Genomic DNA, 23,746 nt, shown 5'->3' on the forward strand with positions numbered 1-23,746 from the left:
TTGAGCCTGGAAGGCAAAGGTTGCAGTGAGCCAAGATCACGCCTCTGTACTCCAGCCTGGGTGACAGTGAGACCCTGTCTCAAAAACAACAACAATGAAAGCCATGTGGATTTTCAACTACATAGGGGGGTGGTGACCCTAACCCCATGTTGTTCAAGGGTCAACTATACAGGGAAATGTGTGTTATTTATTTAGCTGTTTTAGACCCATTTTTAGAAATGGTAAGACTTGACCATGTGCAGTGGTTCATGCTTATAATCCCAAAACTTTGGGAGGCTAAGGCATGACAATCACTTCTGGCCAGGCCAGGAGTTCGAGACCAACCTGGACAACATAGAAAGACCTCGTCTCTACCAAAAAAAAAAAAAAAAAAGAAAAATGATAAGACTAGCAACTATGAGAAATCTAAGACAGCTGTTATTCTTTAGTCCTCCTTCTCTGTGTTACCCCTTTTTCCAATCTGCTGCCATGTCTGATGGATATTCTGCAGTCTCATTCTCATTCATCTTGTTACTCAGGGACCTATTACTTCTTCCCTAGACTATAGAAAGAGCCTACTTGTACTCACCCCATCTCTAAACCATCTGACAGGTCTTCCAGAATAATCATCCTAATGCTTTGAAGCCTTAAAAAAAGTAGCACTATTTATGAAAAAGTCTAGTCAACTAAATTTGTGAACATTCATTATCCACTATTCTCATTTCAGACACTCAGAATATAATGAACAAGAAACTGTTTTTGCCTTTGGAGAACTCAATATAATGTGTTCACTTTCAAGCTCCTTTATCTTTTATGATTAATTCAATAAACATTTCTTGGGCTTCTACTATGAGCCAGATATATGTTACATTGTAGGATAAGATATCTCAAGTGTGTTTGTGTATGTGTGTAAGGTTGGGGGCTGGTAGGGGGAGTCCTATCTTCAATGTGACCATGTTGAAGTGGAAAAAAAAGATGTGCAATTAAGTAATTGTAATTCAATGTAATAGAAATACCTGTTTTGCACTGGTAAATGATGGTAAGAATCAGAACCAAGAAAATGGCTGGTAAATGATGATAAGAATTGGAACCAAGAAAATGGCTGGGGGATTTAGAATAAGATAAGAAACATATTAAGGAAAAGCTGGTGAGATATTTTAATTAGATATGTTCAAATGGTTATTGGATATGTTGGCCCAAGACTCTAGAAAGATTTGGAAGACCTGCCAGTACATGGAAAAGTAGCAGAACTAGTTGAAGTCATGGGCTAAGGAGAGAAGCTTGGAGAACAGCATTTAATGAAGAGGAAGAAGAGAAACCTACAATGAAACTAAGAAGAAACATCACAAGCAGGAAGAAAAGCAGCAAAGTGATACAACAGAAATTCTTACTCTCTCATCTTCCAGGTAAACCGAACCATTCACTGATCCCTATTTAGGGCTTACATATTGCCATCTGTATTAGTCCATCTTCACGCTGCTGATAAAGACATACCTGAGACTGGGCCATTTACAAAAGAAAGAGAGTTAATGGACTTACGGTTCCATGTGGCTGGGGAGGCCTCACAGTTATGGTGGAAGGTCTCACATGGCAGCAGACATGTGAGCTTGTGCAGGAAGACTCCCGTTTCTAAAACCATCAGATCTCATGAGACTTACGATCATGAGAACAGCACAGGAAAGACCTTGTCCCCAGGATTCAATTACCTCCCACTGGGTCGTCCCACAACACGTGGGAATTCAAGATTAGATTTGGATAGGGACAGAGCCAAACCATATCATTCCCCCACTGGCCCCTCCCAAATCTCATGTTCTCACATTTCAAAACTAATCATCCCTTTCCAACAGTCCCCCAAAGTCTTAACTCATTTCAGCATGAACTCAAAAGTCCACAGTCCAAAGTCTCATCTGAGACAAGGCAAGTCTCTTCTGCCTATCAGCCTGTAAAATCAAAAGCAAGTTAGTTATTTCCTAGATACAATGGTGGTACAGGCATTGGGTAAATACAGCCATTCCAAATAGGATAAATTGGCCAAAACAAAGGGGCTACAGGCCCCATGGAAGTCTAAAATCCAGCAGGGCAATCAAATATTAAAGCTCCAAAATGATCTCCTTTGACTCCATGTCTCACATCCAGATCATGCTGATGCAAGAGGTGGGTTCCCATAGTCTTGGGCAGCTCTGCCTCTGTGGCTTTGCAGGGTACAGCTTCCCTTCTGGCTGCCTTCACAAGCTGGCACTGAGTGTCTGTGGCTTTTCCAGGTACACAGTACAAGCTGTCAGTGGATCTATCATTCTGGGGTCTGAAGGATGGTAGCCCTCTTCTCACAGCTCCACTAGGCAGTGCCCGAGTAGAGACTCTGTGTGGGGCCTCTGACCCCACATTTCACTTTGGCACTGCCCTAGCAGAGGTTCTCCATGAGGGCCCTGCCTCTGCACTAAACTTCCATCTGGGCATCCAGGTATTGCCATGCATCTTCTGAAATCTAGGTGGAGGTCCCCAGATGCCAGTTCTTGACTTTTATCCATTCATAGGCTCAACACCACATGGAAGCTACCAAGGTTTGGGGCTTGCACCCTCTGAAGCCACAGCCCCAAGCTCTACGTTGGTCCCTTTCAGCCATGGCTTGAGTGGCTGGGACACAGGGCACCAAGCTCCTAGGCTGCACACAGCACGGGGACCTTGGGCCCGGCCCACAAAACCACTTTTTCCTCCTAGGCCTCTGGGCCTGTGATGGGAGGGAATGCTGTGCCTGTGATGGGAGGGACTGCTATGAAGACCTCTGACATGCCCTAGAGACATTTTCCCCATTGCCTTGGGGATTAACATTCAGCTCCTCATTACTTATGCAAACTTCTATGGTCGACTTGAATTTCTCCTCAGAAAATGGGATTTTCTTTTCTACTGCATTGTCAGGCTGCAAGTTTTCCAAACTTTTATGCTCTGCTTCCCTTATAAAACTGAATGTGTCTAACAGCACCCAAGTCACCTCTTGAATGCTTTGCTGCTTAGAAATTTCTTCTGCCAGATACCCTAAATCATGTCTCTCAACTTCAAAGTTCCACAAATCTTGAGGGCAGGGATAAAATGCTGCCAGTCTCTTTGCTAAAACATAACAAGAGTCACCTTTGCTCCAGTTCCCAACAAGTTCCTCATCTCCATCTGAGACTACATCAGCCTGGATTTCCTTGTCCATATCATTATCAGCATTTTGGTCAAAGCCATTAGACAAGTCTCTAGGAAGTTCCAAACTTTCCCACATATTTCCTGTCTTCTTCTGAACCCTCCAAACTGTTCCAACCTCTACCTGTTACCCAGTTCCAAAGTCGCTTCCACATTTTTGGGTATCTTTTCAGCAGTGCCCCACTATACTGGTACCAATTTACTGTATTAGTCCGTTTTCACGCTGCTCATAAAGACATGCCCAAGACTGGGCAATTTACAAAAGAAAGATATTTAATGAACTTACAGTTCCATGTGGCTGGGAAGGCCTCACAGTCATGGTGGAAGGTGAAAGGCACGTCTCACATGGCGGCAGGCAAGTGAAGAGAGCTTGTGTAGAGTGACTACTGTTTTTAAAACCATCAGATCTTGTGAGACTTATGCACCATCACAAGAACAGCCCAGGAAAGACCTGCCCCCATGATTCAATTACCTCCCTCCAGCTCCTTCTCACAACACATGGGAATTCAAGATGAGATTTGGGTGAGGACAAAGCCAAACCATATCACTATCTCTTTTTCCTTTGTTCATGCTCTTCTTTTTTGTCTATCATGCTATTTCCCCTTTCCACAGAACTCTTCATATAAAAACCCTGTCTGCATTTTAGGCCCTGCTCAGTGACTTCTTCCATGAAGCTTTCTTTGATTACACTATACCACTTCTGGGTATATATCCAACAGAACTGAAAGCAGTGACTCAGATACTTGTACAATGATGTTCAGAGCAGCATGATTTATAATAGCCAAAAGGGAAAGACACCTTAAATGTCCATTGACACATCAATGAATAAACAAAATGCAGTCTATAAATACAATGGAATATTATTCAGTCTTAAGGAAAACTGAAATTCTGATACACGTTACAGCATGGATGAATCCTGCATTAACTAAGTAAAATAGGCCAGACACTAGAGGATGCCTATTGTATGATCCCACTTAGATGAATTACCTATAATAGTGAAATTCATAGAGAAAATAGAATAGTGATTACCAGGGGAATGGAGTATGAGGAATCAAGAGTTAGTGTTTAATGGGTATAGAGGTTTAGTTTGTGATGATGAAAATGTTCTGGAGATGGACAGTGGTGACAGTTGCATAACAATGTGAATGCACTTAATGCCACTGGTTAAAATGGTAAATTTCCTATTACATACATTTTATCACAAAATACAGTTAAAAAAAAATCAACCATTGAAAGTGGATTCAATTACTTTTCTTCCAGATTTGCTTTATCAACAATATTAGATGACAATATATTCTGCCCCTTTATTGTACATTTTATGTAATATTTTCTCGTTACACAGTTGGTGAAAAGCACATGGCTCATTTTATGCTACTCATAGCCAGATGGTGGTTTCATCTGACCCATGTGCTGACTGCTTATTAATAGATTCAAAGACAGCCTTCCTCTTGTAGTTAGTCAATAGCTATCCAAATTTCTCTAGATCGTTATGTATGGACTGTCTTCCTACATCTGGTGTCAGTCCCTGTCTCTTCCAGTCTCCAACTTAGCTGTTTATAAAGCAGGCTGCTGCTTGAAGGTCTTGTCTTGCCCAGCTCCAGAAACAACAGGAACCCAATGGATAAGTCTCTTCCCACTAAGAAGTGGGCTTAGGAATTGTTTCTCATGAACAAGGCCTTTTTTTTTATTAAAAATATTTTACCTCTTTAATTTTCACATTTATAGAATATTTCTTATTGCTGAAATGTTTTTCAGGATTTTTTGAGTTTTTGAAGTTCTCTGAATTGTGAAACTTTGGTCCTATGGCAAACCAATCTTAGTACTTAATGAATGTCTGATTGCATAACTCATCACCTCCAGGATTTTTTTCTCTTTTCAACATCAGAGGAGTAACTCTGTCTCTGCATTTGGTTGAACATACAGCTGTTCCCAAAGGAGCTCCTTAATTTGTTCTCACTTTCTAAATTCACATGTAATCTTCTAATCAGTATCTTAAGACATTTTTACCCTTCTTTAATTTTTCCCTGATTTTATATGATAAGTGTGGCTCTTAATGGCAGCATGCACATTATAATCTCAAAACATATTTTTGAGTCAATGGATTTAAGCATAATTTGATTTTACAGTTGGTGAACGTGGCTCAATTAACTTCACCAGGTGTATAGTTAGTTGATCTTGGGCTCTATTTATAAGCTTGTTTAAAATTCAAGAAAGGAAATAGAGAAAACTGATTTGCTACCTCCTATGTTTTAGCAAACAGTCTCACTGGATTACAATTTAATAAGTGGTAAACTTATGGAATGGTACCAGTAAATACTTACGTATAGTAGTCTGTAGTCTGGTGGAGTGGGTTGTTGCTTATTTAAAAGTATTACTTTAGTTAGAATACTTGCTCAAAGCATTTTGTGGCCAGGTGTTTGTGGTCAGTTTTTCTCAACCAGGGTGTGGCTGGAAAATTAAGCTCTAGTACCCTAAGACATCCATTGTAAGTAATGAATTAACTTCTCTCCAATGTATCTAAAATAGTACATGTTACATAAAATCCTTGAGAGAATTCAGAAAATAGTCACTCAAATAACTTTGTGAATTGTGTGGTTCAAATGAGGAACCCTAGTTGAGAAAGCCTGGATGGTGATATTTTTATGATTGTAGGTTTATTCTCCATGAATCAATGAAGGAGAAGGGCTATCCTGTCCTGAGAGTCCAAAACATAACAGAGTCAGGGCAGTCATTATAAATACACTATCTAATGAATATAATAATTATTCTTTAAGATAGGTATTTCTCAGAAGTTAGAGATAAGAAAATTGAAGTCCGGAAAGTTGAGCAATTTGGTGAAACCAGACTGAGTAACTCAGAACTAGGATTTGAACCCAGTTCTGCCTTGGTGGCGTACTTCTACCTCATTTCACCCTTTTACACTGCCACCACTAGCACTTGTTGGCCTTCAATGCTTCAAAAAAAGTTCTAAGTATTAAAGATCTTAAGCAGGCAAGTTAAGCAATAGGAATCCTTTGCACTTTACAAACATGATTTGATAAAGAATGGCTTAGCAGAGAGACATACTAGAAGCATCCTGAATGAGGCTATTGCGATGGTCGTGAATGAGGAAAGAAGCAGTATGGATGGAGACAGAATGACTGAAGAGATATTCAGGCAGCGATTGACTGAATGGAAGTAGCCAAAAGAGTGGGGAGAAGAAAAAAGAAAATTATAAATGACATCAAATTGGCTATTACTCCTTGGATAACTCAAAACTGTGCATCTAGCTGATGGTAGGTCAGTGGCATTACTTTCATATATGAAAGACAGCATAATATTTACTACTTTGTGTATAAACTTTATTCTTGGGAAAAAGTTGTAAAAGAAAATAATATAAAAGTTTCCTTTGCCAGGAGGTAACGATGAAGAACAAAAGAAGTACGGAGATGTGAAATGAAAGCCATACCTTCCATTGAGAAAGTTATGGCAATTCTAGATCTAATCCATGACAAGAGTTTGGTATTAAACTAGCCTAAGCCAGAGAAGTGAAATATTTATCAGACAAAAAAAGTCAACCAGGCTGTTCCCCTCAACAGGAAAGACTAGGTAATCTCTGAGAGGTCACATCTAGGGGCAGTGTGCACCTCTTCCCTGGCTGCCTTCAAATTGATCAGTTACGGTTCCTGTGGCTGCTGGGCTGTCTTTCCGGAATGATTATGTTTCTCTCCTTTATGCCGGCTTCTGGTGGTCACGTGCCCTACCATCCCCCAGAAAGCCTCTCCTGAATATGCTCCATTTAGTGCCCATGGCAGCCTGACCTACTCTCATCTATTACTTTGATCATCTTTTTATTATTGATAATAAAAGTATTTTTAAATTATCTACAAATAGATAAACAGTTGGCATTATAAACTGAAGATGGTAAGTATTAATGTTTTCAAGGATGACCTAGGCATATATGAATAACATGGAAATACCCAATTAATATACCTCTCAATTCTTTTCTTGTTTTCCTCCATTTTTTGATTTGCCACATTTAACAGGAAGTCAATATATTCCTCTGTCACCATCAGTTTTCCCTTATGGCTTAATGGAACTTCTAAGCCATGTGTACTCCGGACAGCCTACAAGGAAAAAACAATTTAGATATGAAGACTTAGATACCACAGAAACTGAAAATAACTCAAGAAAAGTCCCAGTCAGGGCTGTGTTTGAACATAATTTAGTTCCATTACAACAGTTAAGTTAGTGCTTTGATAGAATTTAGCTGAGCACAGTTAAATCAAAGGAGATTAAATAAAATTTTTTCCATCATCTACAGTCATTTCTAAAGAAAGACATTCTATACATTATCTTTCAGAGAAACAGATGGTAACAAAGAATCAAATAACTTTTAACAATTTCAATCTCACTATAGCTTAGAAAGCCATAATACACAACTTAAAGAAAGAAATAAAACCTCAACAGAAATCTCAAGGGAAAATCAAAAAGAACTGGATGCCAAAGGGTCTCAGTGCTCTTGGAGCAGAGCACAGTTACAAGAGTAAACCATGCCTCCTCTATCATACACAGGAGCTGCTTCTCAATGCTTTAGGGTTCACAATCTTAATAGCCCTGTTGATGAAACAGTCAACATGTTCCAAGTAGAGGCAAACACTAGACAGAGGTTAAGAACAACCATACAAGCTCTATAAAAATTATTATGAGAATAAAAATTCACTCCATAAACTTTTTTTTTTTTTTTCAGACAGAGTTTCGCTCTTGTTGCCCCGGCTGGAGTGCAATGGTGCAATCTCAGCTCACCGCAACCTCTGCCTCCCAGATTCAAGCGATTCTCCTGCCTTAGCCTCCGAGTAGCTGGGATTACAGGCATGTGCCACACCTGGCTAATTTTGTATTTTTAGTAGAGATGGGGTTTCTCCATGTTGGTCAGGCTGGTCTTGAACTCCCAGTCTCAGGTGATCCACCCACCTCGGCCTCCCAAAGTGCTGGGATTACAGGCATGAGCCACCACGCCTGGCTACTCCACAAACTTTTACTGAGCATCTGCAATGTTCTAGGCTCCCTATAAGGCATGAAGATACAGGGTGACTATAACATGACCTCTGGCTTTAAGAGTTATGACAGAAGAAACACACATGCATGCATGTGCATGTATATACACACACACACACTGGCAAGAAAATGTTGAAGAAAAGCAACTAACTGAGTCTAAGAACTCAGCTTTATGGGAAAGGCAGCAATTGAGTTGGGATTTTAAAGGATGAGTACAATTTCACCAGACATAAAAACTAAGAAGGGGCCGGGCATGGTGGCTCACGCCTGTAATCCCAACACTTTGGGAGGCCAAGGAAGGTGGATCACCTGAGGTCAGGAGTTCGAGACCAGCCTGGCCAACATGGTGAAACCCCGTCTCTACTAAAAATACAAAAATTAACCAGGCATGGTGGCAGGGGCCTGTAATTCCAGCTACTTGGGAGGCTGAGGCAGGAAAATCACTTGAACCTGGGAGGCGAAGGTTGCAGTGAGCACTGCAATCTGCAGTGCAGATTGAGCCATTGCACTATAGTCTGGGCAATAAGAGTGAAACCCTATCTCAAAAAAAAAAAAAAAAAAAAAAGGAGACGGGGAGGGGGAGGAAGAACTCCAGCCAGAGGGGCCACTTATCTGTGGGCATAGAGACATGAAAGAACATGATACCCTTGGAAAACAATCAATAGTTCTATATGGCTGGAGCATAAGTATGAAATTGGAAGATAAACTTAAACAGGTAGATGCAAAATAGTCTGGGTAAGACCTTGAATACCAAGAAAATGTTTGGAGGCCCTGAGGCTTTTTATTTTTTGAGACAGAGTCTTGCTCTGTCGCCCAGGCTGGAGTGCAGTGGCATGATCTGGGCTCACTGCAACCTCCGCCTCCCAGGTTCAAGCGATTCTCCTGCCTCAGCCTCTCAAGTAGCTGTAATTACAGGCACATGCCACCATGCCTGGCTAATTTTGGTATTTTTAGTAGAGATGGGGTTTCACTATGTTGGTCAGGCTGGTCTCGAACTCCTGACCTCAGGTGATCCACCCACCTTGGCCTCCCAAAGTGCTGGGATTACAGGCATGAGCCACCGGCGCCCAGCCAAGGCCCTGAGTTTTTAAAAGGGGGATTCTGAGAGCGCTGGTTGGAGGGACTCAAGGAGAAGACCTAAAGTAAGAAGACTAGTCGGGAGACAATGGTAAAGACTGAGGTTAGGGATCTTGAGGGCTGGGCAGTGCCAGAAGACCTAGGGTGGGGTCAAGTATTAGAAACGAGGGGCAGCATGGATAGGACCTATAAGGAATTGAATATGGAAACAAAGAAGGTGAAAGAATGGCTCTGTTTTCACCTGGGCTACCAGATGGAGTAAAGAGATGGGGACACAAACCAGTACCACGGGCTTTAATATTCTTTTCTTTGTTTTTTTGAGACAGAGTCTCGCTCTGTCCAGCTGGAGTGCAGTGGTGTGATCTCGGCTCACTGCAACTTCCGCCTCCTGAGTTCAAGTGATTCTCCTGCCTCAGCCTCCTGAGTAGCTGGGACCACAGGTACGCACCACCACGCCCAGCTAATTTTTGTATTTTTAGTAGAGATGGGGTTTCACCAGGATTGTCTCAATCTCTTGACCTCATGATTCGCCTGCCTTGGCCTCCCAAGGTGCTGGGATTACCGGCATGAGCCACCACACCTGGCCAGGCTTTGATTTTCTATTTAGCCATGCTTTAAGGGTATCCTCTTTGTCGTCCACCCCTATTTGGGAAATAGGTTATTGTTAAAAATAGATAGAAAATAGGAGAGTATAGGAAGGTAGAAGGAGGGTAATCTCAAATAGTTCAAAAACGTGCCATGCCAAACAGTAAATATCACAGGAGATCAGAATAGGGCAAAATATCTAAGGGCTAGCTTGGCTAGAGAAGGACTCAAAAAGAATGCAAGTCTTAAAAGATCATCTAGTCAAAAGGTCGGCAAATCTTTTCTCTAAAAGGACAGATAGTAAACATTTTTTGATTTTGCAAGCCATATAGTATCTGTCACAACTACTAAAGTTTGCCATTGTCTCACAAAAGCAACCTCAGACAATAAGTAATCAAATGAGTATAGTGGGATCCGGCCCCATGTGGGCTGAATGTGGCCCTACGACAGTAGTTTGCTGGACCACCGATACTGCTGAGAAAATTCAAACCCTGAGGGATTGAGGAGCTTGCCCAAATTCACACAGCTGTGATCCAGCAGGTATCAGTAAAGGGGACTTTGGACTCTCTCTGTGACTCTTTCCATGATGTCATAGTGCTTTTGGGCCTTGCCTACTTAGGATGAGGAGGGCAGAGTTAAGAATCAGGTTAAAAGTAAGTGGAGAAGAATATTATTAAATGAGACCTCAACTGTAAATCCAAACTCTGGACTTTGCCCTGTAGGAAGGAGAAAGTCACTGAGGGTTTATGAGTAAGAGAATGGCAAGAAGATTTGAGAAAGGAGACATGAAAGGCAGGAGTCTAATTAGGTTATTCAATCTCTGGATCACTTTACACTAAAAAAATTGCTCTTTGACAAAATATCTTACCAACATAGTTTTTCCTCTCTTTCCCACCGTTATGCCAGAGTTCCTGAAACCAGCATCTATTGCCACGGAATGCTGTAAGAAAATAAAACTTGTTAAATTTTGATACTGTGGGTAATCAGATCATCTGTTTGGCTCCACAAACTACAGAAACATATATAACCCTAAAAGCTATTAAGGTTTTTAAAATTTTTTTTTGGCTAGCCAATACGGACTATGGTTAAAAATGACTTTGATCAAACTCCTAACATCAGGAAAAATATTGAAATAGGAACTATGGATGTGTCATTGAGAAAGAGTAAAAGTAGAATTCAATCACAAACAGTGACATTTGGCTAGTGATTGCTTCCAGAAAGCAGAATGTAACCAAAAAACAATCATTCTTCTAATTGTGTTGTGTAAAAATAAACAAAACAAAATCTTTTAAAATGAGTACAATGTTTCTCAATATCCCTTCTATTGCTTAAAAAACTTTGTTGAAATGATATAAGAAAGCATAGAAAGCATACAAATTCTGATCTGACTGGGGTGGCTTTGTAAGTTATTTTGTCAGTCTCTAAATGTCAGAGAGCCCTGGGGAGCAGACATGGGTCCCTTATTTTCTCCAGCTCAGTAGTTCTTAAGCAAGAATAATTTTGAACCCCAGGGGCCATCTGGCAATGTCTGAAGCCATTTTTGGTTGTTAAGTTGCCACAACTCAAGGGAAGAGGAAGGGAGATCTCTAGCAAATAGTGGGTAGAGGCCAGGGATGCAGCTTAAACATTCTCCATTGTACAGGACAGCCCCCACACAAATAATTATTTGACCTGAAATGCCAGCTGCACCATGGTTGAGAAACCTTGCTCTAAGTACATGCTCTCCTTTTGAGATTCCCTGGTTTAAATACCATATATATATGTGTGTGTGTGTAAATGTGTGTGTGTGTATATATGTACATATATAGTGTATGTATACACATATATGTATATATACACACACATACATATATGTGTATACACACATGTATACATATGTGTATACACATATATGTATACATACTCACATCCAGTCTAATTTCTAGACTGGATAAATAAATGACACCATCATCTATCTAGCCGCTCAAGCTCCAAACCTAGTTAGCCCTGATGCTTTCTACTTCTTCATCCCCTATACCCAATTCCCATTGATTCTGCCTCTACGATTACCTCAAATTAATCTAGTTCTTGCCACATCCACTGCCCACTCTTTTTCAAGTCTCCATCACCTCTCTCCTTAACTTCTGGAGGAGTCTCCCAGTTAATCTCCTTTCACTCTTGCCCCCTTCAAACCATTCTTACAGACTAGCTAGTGACAGAATCCAAACTCTAAACCATGACTTATGATGTTCTATTTGCTCCAGCCCTTGCTATTTTCTCTAACCTTGAGTGGCTTCCCTTCTGTTGTTTGAATACTCCAAACCCTTTCCTGCATCAACTTCTTTATTTTTGCTGTTCCTCTATCAGGACTACTCTTTTCCTGGCTGGTTTCTTGTCATTCATCCTGTTTCCATTCAATGCTACTACCTAAAAAGGTCCTCTTCTTTTTTGAGAAGGAATTCCACTCTTGTCACCCAGGCTGGAGTGCAATGGTGCAATCTCAGCTCACTGCAACCTTCAAATAAAGGCCTTCGTTAACCACCTCTTTAAATGCAGCTCTCCCCTGACTCTCTAGTGGAGTGCCCTTCTTATCTCCTTCATAGCACGTTTCACAGTGAGAAATTGTTTTATTACATACTTTACATACTTATTGCCTGCCTCTGTCCCCTAGAATACAAACATAAGCTCCTTAGGTAAGGATCCCCCTCAAAAAGAGGCTGTGAATGAGTGAATTTCTCAGTTCCTCTAAGTCCACTTCAATTAGCTCCCTGAAATGTTAGCCTTCCAATGAGGCTTAGGCCCAGAGAAGAGCAAGGCTGGGCTCAATCAGGATTAGCACAGAGAACAGAACATGGATATAGAAACAGGAGAGTTAAAGTCTGGAGACACATCAGTGATGTGATGTGGTATAATGAGACTAAAATAAGGTTAGATAAAAGTTCAGGGTTAGAGCAGAGACTGAAGCCATGAGCCACTAAATGATTAAACACTATGTTTTGGAGACTATCTCTAAATGCTCGTGTTCCTCAGGCCCTCTTCTCTTTTTCTTCTGTACTTTCTCCACAGAGGATTTCATCTAGGCTCATGGCTTAAAATAATTGTGTATTGGCGTCTTCTCAATGTCTGTCCTCAGTCCACATGGCTCCCCTGAGTTCCAGACTTCTACCCAAACGTCTATTTGAAATTTTCACTTAGGTGGTGTTGTTATGGACTGAATTGTGTCTACAGGGCTTCAAAATTCCTATGTTGATGCCCTAACCTCCAATGTGACTATATTTGGAGATGAGGCCTTTAAGGTGGTAATTAGGTTTAATGAAATCATAAGGATGGAGCCCTGATCCAACAGGACTGGTGTCCTTACAATAAGTAGAAGAAACAAGTGACATGCATACATAGAGAAAGGGCCATGAGAGGACACAGGGAGAAGGCAGCTGCCTGCAAGCCAAGGACAAGGGCCTCAGAAGGAACTACCCCTGCCAGTACCTTCATCCTGGACTTTCAGCCTCCTAACTGTGAGAAAAATAAATTTCTGTTGTTTATACTACCCAGTCTGTGTTATATTGTTATGGCAATGCTAGCAGACAAAAACAGGTGTCTTAACAGACATTTCACACTTAACATATGAATCACATTCTTGATTCCCATTCCTTCTGAGAGGTGAGGCCAGCTGGACTTCCTGAGTCAAGTGGGGATTTGGATAACTTTTCTGCCTAGTTAGAGGATTGTAAATGCACCAATCAGCATTCTGTAAAAATGCACCAATCAGCGCTCTGTGTCTAGCTAAAGGATTGTAAATGCACCAATCAGCACTCTGTAAAAATGCACCAATCAGTGCTCTGTGTCTAGCTAAAGGATTATAAACGCCCCAATCAGCACTCTGTAAAAAAGCACCAATCAGCGCTCTGTGTCTAGCTAAAGGATTGTAAACGCACCAATCAGCACTCTGTAAAATGGACGAATCAGCAGTCTGTAAAATGGACCAATCAGCTCTCTGTAAAATGGACTAATCAGCAAGACGTAAGTGGGGCCAAATAAGGGAATAAAAGCTGGCCACTCGAGCCAGCAGTGGCAACCCGCTTGGGTCCCCTTCCAAGCTGTGGAAGCTTTGTTCTTTTGCTCTTCACAGTAAATCTTGCTGCTGCTCACTCTTTGGGCCCACACTACCTTTATGAGCTGTAACACTCACTGCAGAGGTCTGCGGCTTCATTCCTGTAGTCAGCAAGACCACTCACCCACTGGGAGGAACAAACAACTCCAGATGGGCCACCTTTAAGAGCTGTAACACACTGCGAAGGTCTGTGGCTTCACTCCTAAGGTCAGTGAGACCACGAACCCACGAGGAGGAAAAAACAACTTTGGACACACCACCTTTAAGAGCTGTAACACTCACTGCGAATGTCTGCGGCTTCACTCCTGAAGTCAGTGAGACCATGAACCCACCGGGATGAACAAACAACTCTGGACATGCCACTTTTAAGAGCTATAACACTCACTGTGAAGGTCTGTGGCTTCACTCCTGAAGTCAGTAAGACCACAAACCCACCAGAAGGAGGAAACTCCAGACACATCTGAACATCTGAAGGAAAAAACTCCGGACACGCCATCTTTAAGAACTGTAACACTCACCATGAGTGTCTGCGGCTTCATTCTTGAAGTCAGTGAGACCAAGAACTCACCAGAAGGAACCAATTCCAGACACATTTTGGCGACCCAGATGGGACACATTTTGGCAACCCAGATGGGACAATCACCTATTGCCAAGTGGTGAGTACCACTGGACCCCTTTTGTTTGCTATTCTGTTCTATTTTTCCTTAGAATTCGGGGGCTAAATACCAGGCACCTGTCGGCCAAACACTCAGGCATCAATAGGCTCACCCTTGAAATGCATCCTAAGCCATTGGGACCAATTTGACCCGCAAACCCTTAAAAAGAGGCGGCTGATATTTTTTTATGCATTACAGCTTGGCCCCAATATTCTCTCTCTGATGGGGAAACATGGCCACCTGAGGGAAGTACAAATTACAATACTATCCTGCAGCTTGACCTTTTCTGTAACAGGGAAAGTAAATGGAGTGAAATACCTTATGTCCAAGCTTTCCTTTCATTGAAGGAGAATACACAACTATGCAAACTTGCAATTTACATCCTACAAGAGGACCTCTCAGCTTACCCCCATATCCTAGCCTCCCTATAGCTCCCCTTCCTATTAATGATAAGCCTCCTCTAATCTCCCCCGCCCAGAAGGAAACAAGCAAAGAAATCTCCAAAGGACTACAAAAACCCCTGGGCTATCAGTTATGTCCCCTTCAAGCAGTAGGGAGAGGGGAATTTGGCCCAACTTGGGTACATGTCTCCTTCTCCCTCTCTGATTTAAAGCAGATCAAGTAGATCTGGGGAAGTTTTCAGATGATCCTGATAGGTATACAGATGTCCTACAGGCTCTACGGCAAACCTTTGATCTCTCTTAGAGAGATGTCATGCATTGTTAGATCAAACCCTGGTCTTTAATGAAAAGAATGTGGCTTTAGCTGCAGCCTTGAGAGTTTGGAGATACCTGATATCTCAGTCAAGTAAGCGACAGAATGACAGCCAAAGAAAGTGGCAAATTCCCTACCAGTCAGCAAGCCATCCCCAGTATGGATCCCCACTGGGACCTCGACTCAGATCATAGGGACTGGAGTCATAAACATCTGTTGACCTGTGTTCTAGAAGGACTAAGGAGAATTAGGAAAAAGCCCACGAATTATTCAACGATGTCCACCGTAACTCAGGGAAAGGAAGAAAATCCTTTTGCCTTCCTCGAGCGGCTACGGGAGGCCTGAAGAAAATATACTCCCCTGTCACCCGACTCACTCGAGAGTCAACTGATCCTTAAAGATGAGTTTATTATCCAATCAGCCGCAGGTATCAGAAGAAAGCTCCAAAAGCAAGCCCTGGGCTCTGAACAAAATCTGGAGGCATTATTAAACCTGGCAACGTTGGTGTTCTATAATAGGGACCAAGAGGAACAGACCCAAAAGGAAAAGCGAGATCAGAGAAAGGCTGCAGCCTTAGTCACGGCCCTCAGACAAACAAACCTTGATGGTTCAGAGAGGACATAAAATGGAGCAGGCCAATCACCAGTGGGGCTTGTTACCAGTGTGGTTTGCAAGGACACCTTAAAAAAGATTGTCCAACAAGAAACAAGTTGCCTGCTCGTCCACGTCTGCTATGCCGAGGCAATCACTGGAAGGTGCACTGCCCCAGAGAACAAAGGTTCTCTGGTCCAGGAGCCCCCAACCAGCTGAACCAAAAACAGGACTGAGGGTGCCTGGGGCAAGCGCCAGCTCATGTCATCACCCTCACTGAGCCCCGGGTATGTTTAACCATTGAGGGCCAGGAAATTGACTTCCTCCTGGACACTGGTGAGGCTTTCTCAGTGTTAATCTCCTGTCTCAGGGAGCTGTCCTCAAGGTCCATTACCATTCGAGGAATCGTGGGACAGTCTGTAACCAGGTATTTCTCCCACCTCCTCAGTTGTGATTGGGATACTTTGTTACAGATAGTAAGTATGCTTATCTAATCCTACATGCCCATGCTGCAATACGGAAAAAAGGGAGTTCCTAACCTCTGGGGGAACTCCCATTAAATACCACAAGGAAATTATGGAGTTACTGCACACAGTGTAAAAACTCAAGGAGGTGGCAGTCTTACACTGCCAAAGCCATCAGAAAGGTGAAGGAGAAAAGGCAGAAGGAAACCGTCGGGCAGATGCGGAGGCCAAAATTGCTGCCAGGCGGAACATCCCATTAGAAATACCTACAGAAAGGCCCTTGGTATGGAACAAACCCCTCCAAGAGGTTTAGCTCCAGTATTCCCCAACCAAAACAGAATGGGGACTTTCACAGGGGCATAGTTTTCTCCCCTCAGGGTGGTTAATGACAGAAGAAGGAAAGGTACTTATACCCAAAGCCAGCCAGTGGAAAATACTTAAACCCCTCCACCAAACTGTTCATATGGGTATTGAAAACACGCATCAAATGGCCAAATCCCTATTTACAGGGCCAAATCTCCTCCAGACCATCCAACAGGCAGTCAAAGCCTGTGAGGGGTGTGCCAAAGGAATAATCCCTTGGTTCACCCTAAGGCCCCTTTTGGGGAACAAAGAATAGGTCACTATCCCAGAGAGGACTGGCAGTTAGACTTCACTCATATGCCTAAGTCAAAGGGATTTCAGTACTTGTTGGTCTGTGTTGATACCTTTACAAATTGGATAGAAGCTTTCCCCTGCAAGACAGAGAAGGCTCAGGAAGTGATTAAAGTCTTAAGTCATGAAATAATTCCTAGATTTGGGCTTCCCCAAAGCTTACAGAGCAACAGTGGTCCGGCTTTTAAAGCCATGATAACTCAGGGAATTTCCAGGGCGCTAGGGATACAATATCACCTTCACTGCGCCTGGAGGCCACAATCCTCAGGGAAGGTCGAGAAGGCAAATGAAACACTCAAGAGGCACTTAAGGAAACTAATACAAGAAACTCATCTCCCATGGCCTACTCTTTTGCCCAAGGCCTTGTTGAGAATCCAAAATTGTCCTCACAAAATGGGGCTCAGTCCATATGAAATGCTGTATGGAAGAACTTCTCTCACAAATGAACTCCTACTTGATCAGGAAACGGCCAACTTGGTCAAAAATATAACTTCTTTGGCCAAAATATCAATGAAACCTTAAAAACCTACCTGAAGGATGTCACAGAGAAAAGGGAACAGAGTTGTTTCAACCAGGAGATCTAGCTTTGGTCAAATCTCTCCCCTCTACCTCCCCATCTACAGATTCTTTGTGGGAAGGACCATACTCAGTAATCCTCTCTACCCCCACTGCAGTTAAGGTGGCAGGAGTGGAATCTTAGATTCACCACACCCCAGTTAAATTTTGGACACCCCCTGAGGAACCTAGGGGACCATCAGCTCAGGAGTCCCAAGATCAGCCAGACCAGCCTCGATACACCTGCGAACCGTTGGAGGACTTGCATCTCCTATTTTGGAAGGAAACATCCCAGACTAAAAAGGCTCCTACCTCTGATCCTGAGGAAAAACCGCTTCCTCCTTAAGAAAGGTAAGTGAAAACCTACATAATCTTTAACACCTCTCCTTACCCCTTTAATGGAATCCTTTTACTATTTCATCATATTATTTAGCAGCATACTAACCATACTCTTTGCGATAGGACTATATACTGTAGCCAAACGAGCTCAACTAACAACTTCTACCGAGGACCCCTGGACCAACCCACTGGCCCTTTCACTGGTCTAAAGAGTTCCCCTCTGGAGGACACTACAACTGCAGGGACCCTTCTTCACCCCTATCCAGCAGGAATTAGCTAGAGCCGTCATCACCCAATTCCCAGCAGCAATTGAGGTGTCCTGTTTAGAGGGGAGATTGAGAGGTGAAGCCAGCTGGACTTCCTGGGTCGAGTGGGGACTTGGAGAACTTTTCTGTCTAGCTAGAGTACTGCAAATAAACCAATCAGCACTCTGTAAAAACGCACCAATTAGCGCTCTGTGTGTAGCGAAAGGATTGTAAATGCACCAATCAGCACTCTGTAAAAATGCACCAATCAGTGCTCTGTGTCTAGCTAAAGGATTGTAAATGCACCAATCAGCACTCTGTAAAAAACGCACCAATCAGCACTCTGTCTAGCTAAAGGACTGTAAATGCACCAATCAGCACTCTGTAAAATGGACCAATCAGCTCTCTGTAAAATGGACCAATCAGCAGGATGTGGGTGGGGCCAAATAAGGGACTAAAAGCTGTCCACCCGAGCCAGCAGCAGCAATCCACTTGAGTCCCCTTCCAAGCTATGGAAGCTTTATTCTTTTGCTCTTCACAATAAATCTTGCTGCTGCTCAGTCTTTGGGTCCGCACTACCATTATGAGCTGTAACACTCACTGTGGAGGTCTGCAGCTTCATTTCTGAAATCAACAAGACCATGAACCCACTGTGAGGAACAAACAACTCTGGACATGCCACCTTTAAGAGCTGTAACACTCACTGCAAAGGTCTGCAGCTTCATTCCTGAAGTCAGCAAGACCATGAACCCACTGGAAGGAAGAAACTCCAGACACATCTGAACATCTGAAGGAACAAACTCCGGACACACCATCTTTAAGAACTGTAACACTCACTGCGAGGGTCCGCGGCTTCATTCTTGAAGTCAGCGAGAATGGAACCAATTCTGGAAGGAAGGAACCAATTCTGGACACACTTCAACTTCAGCACACCCCATCTGGACAAAGGCTACTACCATACAGCTAGGGGCTCCAGCCAGACCTAAGTAGTTATCCTTGATTCCTCTTTCTCCTCCGCCCTCTGGCTGTCCTTCCCCAGGCAACCTTACAAGTCTGTTGATTCAAATGCTGAAATATATTTTGAATCTATTCCTTTCTCACCTGCTTTGGTGCTATCACCTTATGCCAACCTACCACCACTTCCCACTTAAATCATCACAAACTACTCCTAACTCATCTCTTTCCACTTACTGCACTCCTTTCTCTATGCTGCAGCAGAACTGAGTTTTTCAGAACAAAAACCTAGAAAGCTACTCTTTGCTTAAAACTGTCCCTTCAATAACTTTTCCCTGAACTCAGAAAGCAATTCAAACTCTTTAATCTGGTCTACAAAGCCTTAACTGACCTGGCCCCAGCCTCCTTCTCGCACCTTCTTTCCACTCTCTAGACCCACTGAAACTTTGTATATACTTTTCCATCTTCATGGAATGTTCATTTCCCAGCTACATGCCTAGCTCTTTCTGTTCCTTTAAGTCTTTGCTTAAAGAAAGCTTTTCAGAGAAGCCTGTCTTCAAGTGAGCTGCTTTTTGCACTCTTCTCTATTACCAGGTTGTTTTTTCCTTTGGTAGAACACTTTGCAACTTGCAGTTTGTTTTTTGTTTGTTTGTTTTTTGCCTGTTCACTTGTTTGTTTTTGCTGTCTCCTAACTTTGGGAGAGGAACCAAGACAGTCTCTAATCTTGTTCATTACTGTGCCCCTAGTACTTGACACACTGAGACTCAATACATTATTGTTGCTTAAAATGCAATTTAGTTTTATATATAAATATATAGAAGGTATAAAAAGGAGAATCAAGACTAAACAGATGTTTATCTCATGCTCATTTAAATGGGAAAAATGAAATATTCTTTAAAACTCTTAATTTTACATGGAGTTCCACAGTATTTTTTCTTAAAGCTTGGCAAACAAAAACAAACTATAGAATGCTGAAGTAAAATTTATAAATATAAACGTTAAGAAAGAAAACAGGAAGCATAACCTGGGACTTATATATTCCTAGTAATGATTAGCTACTCTTTTTTTCTAATTTTAAAAATTAATAGATTGAGCAGACCAATAAATAATAAATATATAACTAGTTGAATAAGGTAATATCTCATTGATATTTATAGCAGGTTAAAAGCTTAAAATTACATCTACCCACATATCTATAAATTCAAGCACAATTACAACAAAATTTTACCAGAATCTGTGCATCCTGCAATTGTCGACACTGCACATGAAGAACAAATGGTTCAAATTTCAAAGTGGCATCACCATTTGCTTTCTTCAGAGCTACAATCTAAATAAATGAACAGTGGTATCAGACGCAAGTATATGGCCTGTCCTTTGGTGACCCTTTACCCCATACATAACTTCAATTTCTCTTAGAAATTTTCAGAATAACTCAGCATATTTTTTCTGCAATAACTTTTCCCTCTGCTTTCTTGATCCTTTTTCACCAAAAATTTATTTGCTTATTTTCTTAAAATTTCTAGTTCTCCCATAAATCTTCTATACCATTTTTTCTACCTATTAGTGTACTTTGAAGAAGTAAACTACTACTTTATTTAATTCCATAACAGATTTTTCATTAGGGAATGTAGTATACAAAAACTGTATTAGGATTGTTTAAATTTTTTGTTAGATTGAGATAGAGACAAATGTTATGTGAGAGAAGGGTCCAAACAAAGCCTAACTGCCACCCATGTTCCCAAGAAGCATCCTGTACCAAGCACCAGTGCTTACCAGCAGCACTAGTAAGCTCACAAATAGCAGTGCATGCAAAGAGCTCAGAGCACAGCCAGTAAGTTCCTGTTCCCTCTGTAACAGGCACAGTTGTTGTAACAATTGCAACTTGCAGTTTTTTTGTTTTTTTGTTTTTTTGCCTGTTCACTTGTTTGTTTGTTTTTGCTATCTCCTAACTTTGGGAGAGGAACCTTGGAACTGCTCAGCTACATGAGAACCAATGGCCCCTGAGCATGTTCCTAGCTTTCTGTATTTCAGAGCCTATGGGGCAGTGTTCAGGGTCTGGGAGCTACCGCAGCACAAAGTGGGGTACATGCCATCACTCTGTCCTCATCAGCTGTGGAACCAATCTGCTAGCCATGGGGACTGATACTTTGCAAAGGGCTAGATCTTGTGTAGTCTCTTCCCTCCTGCTATAAGCAAATGTTACAACACTTGAGCCTAGTATGCGTGTTTTTTGTTGTTAGTGACCTTGAGTCAGGTACTAGTCTCTTCCCTAGGTAGCACTTGCCTGCCTTTTAACCTTGGCTGCACCCATGTTATAGTGTATCCTGCGGCATAGTCTGACCACCTAGTGAAACATGTAATATTGTGTCTGAGCTAGAATTTATACAAGACAGTTATTATTTCTGTCTGCCCAGCATCCCTGGGCAACATCGTCCTGCCTTCACACCATTTGATTTCTGGTGGGGCTGTCAATCATTACCCTGTCACACATTACTCTCCTTATCAATATCAGAGGTGCCAAGTGCTTGCTTATGTCTGATCAAGGATATCATCACATTCCACTAGCAAAAGTAATTGACCTAAGAGGGAGAACACCTAATCTAAGCAGGACAATTCCGAGTCCTTCTCTAAGATGGACACATGAATTGCAGGAAAAGGAATTCTTTTTCTACTGGTGTTGCTGACAGCTACCATTTCTGCAACAAAGATTATCTGCAGCAGAAGAGAATAAAGGCACACTGCAAAGAGAACCAGTGCCTAAAGATGAAGACGAAGTGGGTACTCTGAAGACAAGATTTGAACATCTGAACCAGCAATACTTGATTCTAGCTCCATTTGCCCTTTCCAGTTAAATAAATTATCTTTTTTGCTTAAAACAGAATTGGATTTGTAAATTCACTGGGAATGAAAAGTGCCTGACCAATGAAAACTTATGAATTCATCTAAACTCTTTACTTTAGGAAACTAAATAACCCAGCAGAGATATGAAGATTTTCAAAAAGCAATGCAGGTAAGTAATGTATTATTTATTTATATCAGTAAAGCTGGTAACACAGAGATAGTGCTACTCCCCTTCTCTTTCTATAATTTGTTCTAGGTTACAGGGTTTTCAAATAGCAGAATTAAAATTCAAAATTTGGATCCAATAGGTGTCCAATATCCATGAACTTTCTGCTGTGTCCAAGAGGACATGTTTTGTTAAGTAGCAGTAAGTAATGCTTCCATACTTTTTATCTCCTACAACCCAAAAAGAGCCATTGTAATGAAAGCTCTCTAGGTTTTATAATCTTCAGCCATTATAATTCTGCATATAAATTACCTTGAATTTTTTATTCTTGTCATATGTATTTAAAGTAACTGAATTTAAAAGTTTATTTCCAAATTTATTTTTTAAAACTTACCACATCATCTTTTACACAAAGTTTGTGTGTAACCAGTAGCCAGCAACAGTTTTGTTTCTGAACCTCAAAACCATTTATACCCTAAAATAAAAAATAACAAGTTAATCATACAATATTTTACAAAAATAATAAGCATAATGCATAGCATATTGTAGGCTTTCTTAAACTAATAATCCCAAGTCAGGATTTTAAGTATTAATAAAAACAATTTGGTATGTTTTTGGGTAATGTTAACCCAGAATAAGAATGAGCCCAAATAACTTGAGGTAGAAAATTATGTGAAAGGTAAAACTACTTGATAAACATCTTCTGAAATATGGTCATGATTTTGCAAGAAGAAAAGGGAATAGTATAAGGGATAATACTAGCAGCACCTGAGTTGTACTCTAGCTATTTGGCTAGCACAGTATTTAAAAAATGAAAAAAAAAAAGAATTTTAATTCCTTTTGTAGGACAGCACTGTCCCAATTCCACACAAGATCTACTACCCTTTATTGCCACCTATGCTGTTTACACATTTGTAATACTTTCTTGGTCTCTAGAGGCATAAATTTGTGACCTCTGAATTAGACTTTAGATGTAGTCCTGAAGGATGGAGCTAAGACTGAAAGGTCAAAGTTTCATGAAGGCAAACATTTAAATATTAACTTAAATTGAACAAATGTTTATTTGCAAACTTCTATTAGGTACTTTGGGTATACACAGAACCTATCCCTCAAAGGACACTGGAAAGAGGATGCAGGAAACCACATGAACAGAAATCACTATACTCAAAGTAAGTATAATTTATACAATAGATCCACAAGAGACTCTGCTGTCTGGCCTTGGAACCGGGAATTGCTAAGCATGTCCTAAATAAATATTTTGACTTCACTGTATCACTTCAGTGATGGTGACTTACGTATCTGACGTTGTGCTGGCTACTCTGAATCTTAGAGCCAAATGTATGGTCCACTTCTAGCAACTTTACAGGATCTAATGGTAGGATTGGAAACTAATGCCATCACTGGCTTCATCTTATCTATATTTTCTTTATCCAGATTTTCTCACTTTTTATTTTTTCTTGTGTTGCCTGTTTGTAAGTTGCCCCAAATCCTTACTGAAATAAGGCAGATTTCACACTTCATGTGTTCAGGTGGGAGAGGGGAGTTTTGGGAATCATGTCTCAGATATGCACAGATAGGAAAACATTTCAGGAAAAAACCACCAAAAAACGTGAGCAAAA

General features: G+C 41.4%; 1 protein-coding gene across 7 annotated transcripts in view; it reads right to left on the minus strand.

The window, feature by feature from the left end:
• Nucleotides 1–23,746, minus strand: part of TYW3 (tRNA-yW synthesizing protein 3 homolog) — a 43,611-nt gene that overhangs the window by 6,920 nt on the left and 12,945 nt on the right. For 3 of the 7 annotated variants that reach the window (NM_001133220.1, XM_063719233.1, XM_024240184.3), the window contains 4 exon segments: nt 7,135–7,268; nt 10,730–10,801; nt 20,349–20,447; nt 22,522–22,602. In NM_001133220.1, coding sequence (NP_001126692.1) covers nt 7,135–7,268; nt 10,730–10,801; nt 20,349–20,447; nt 22,522–22,602 — 386 coding nt within the window. 7 annotated transcript variants of the gene reach the window in all.

Source organism: Pongo abelii, chromosome 1 (assembly GCF_028885655.2).
Source record: "Pongo abelii isolate AG06213 chromosome 1, NHGRI_mPonAbe1-v2.0_pri, whole genome shotgun sequence".
NCBI lineage: Eukaryota > Metazoa > Chordata > Mammalia > Primates > Hominidae > Pongo > Pongo abelii.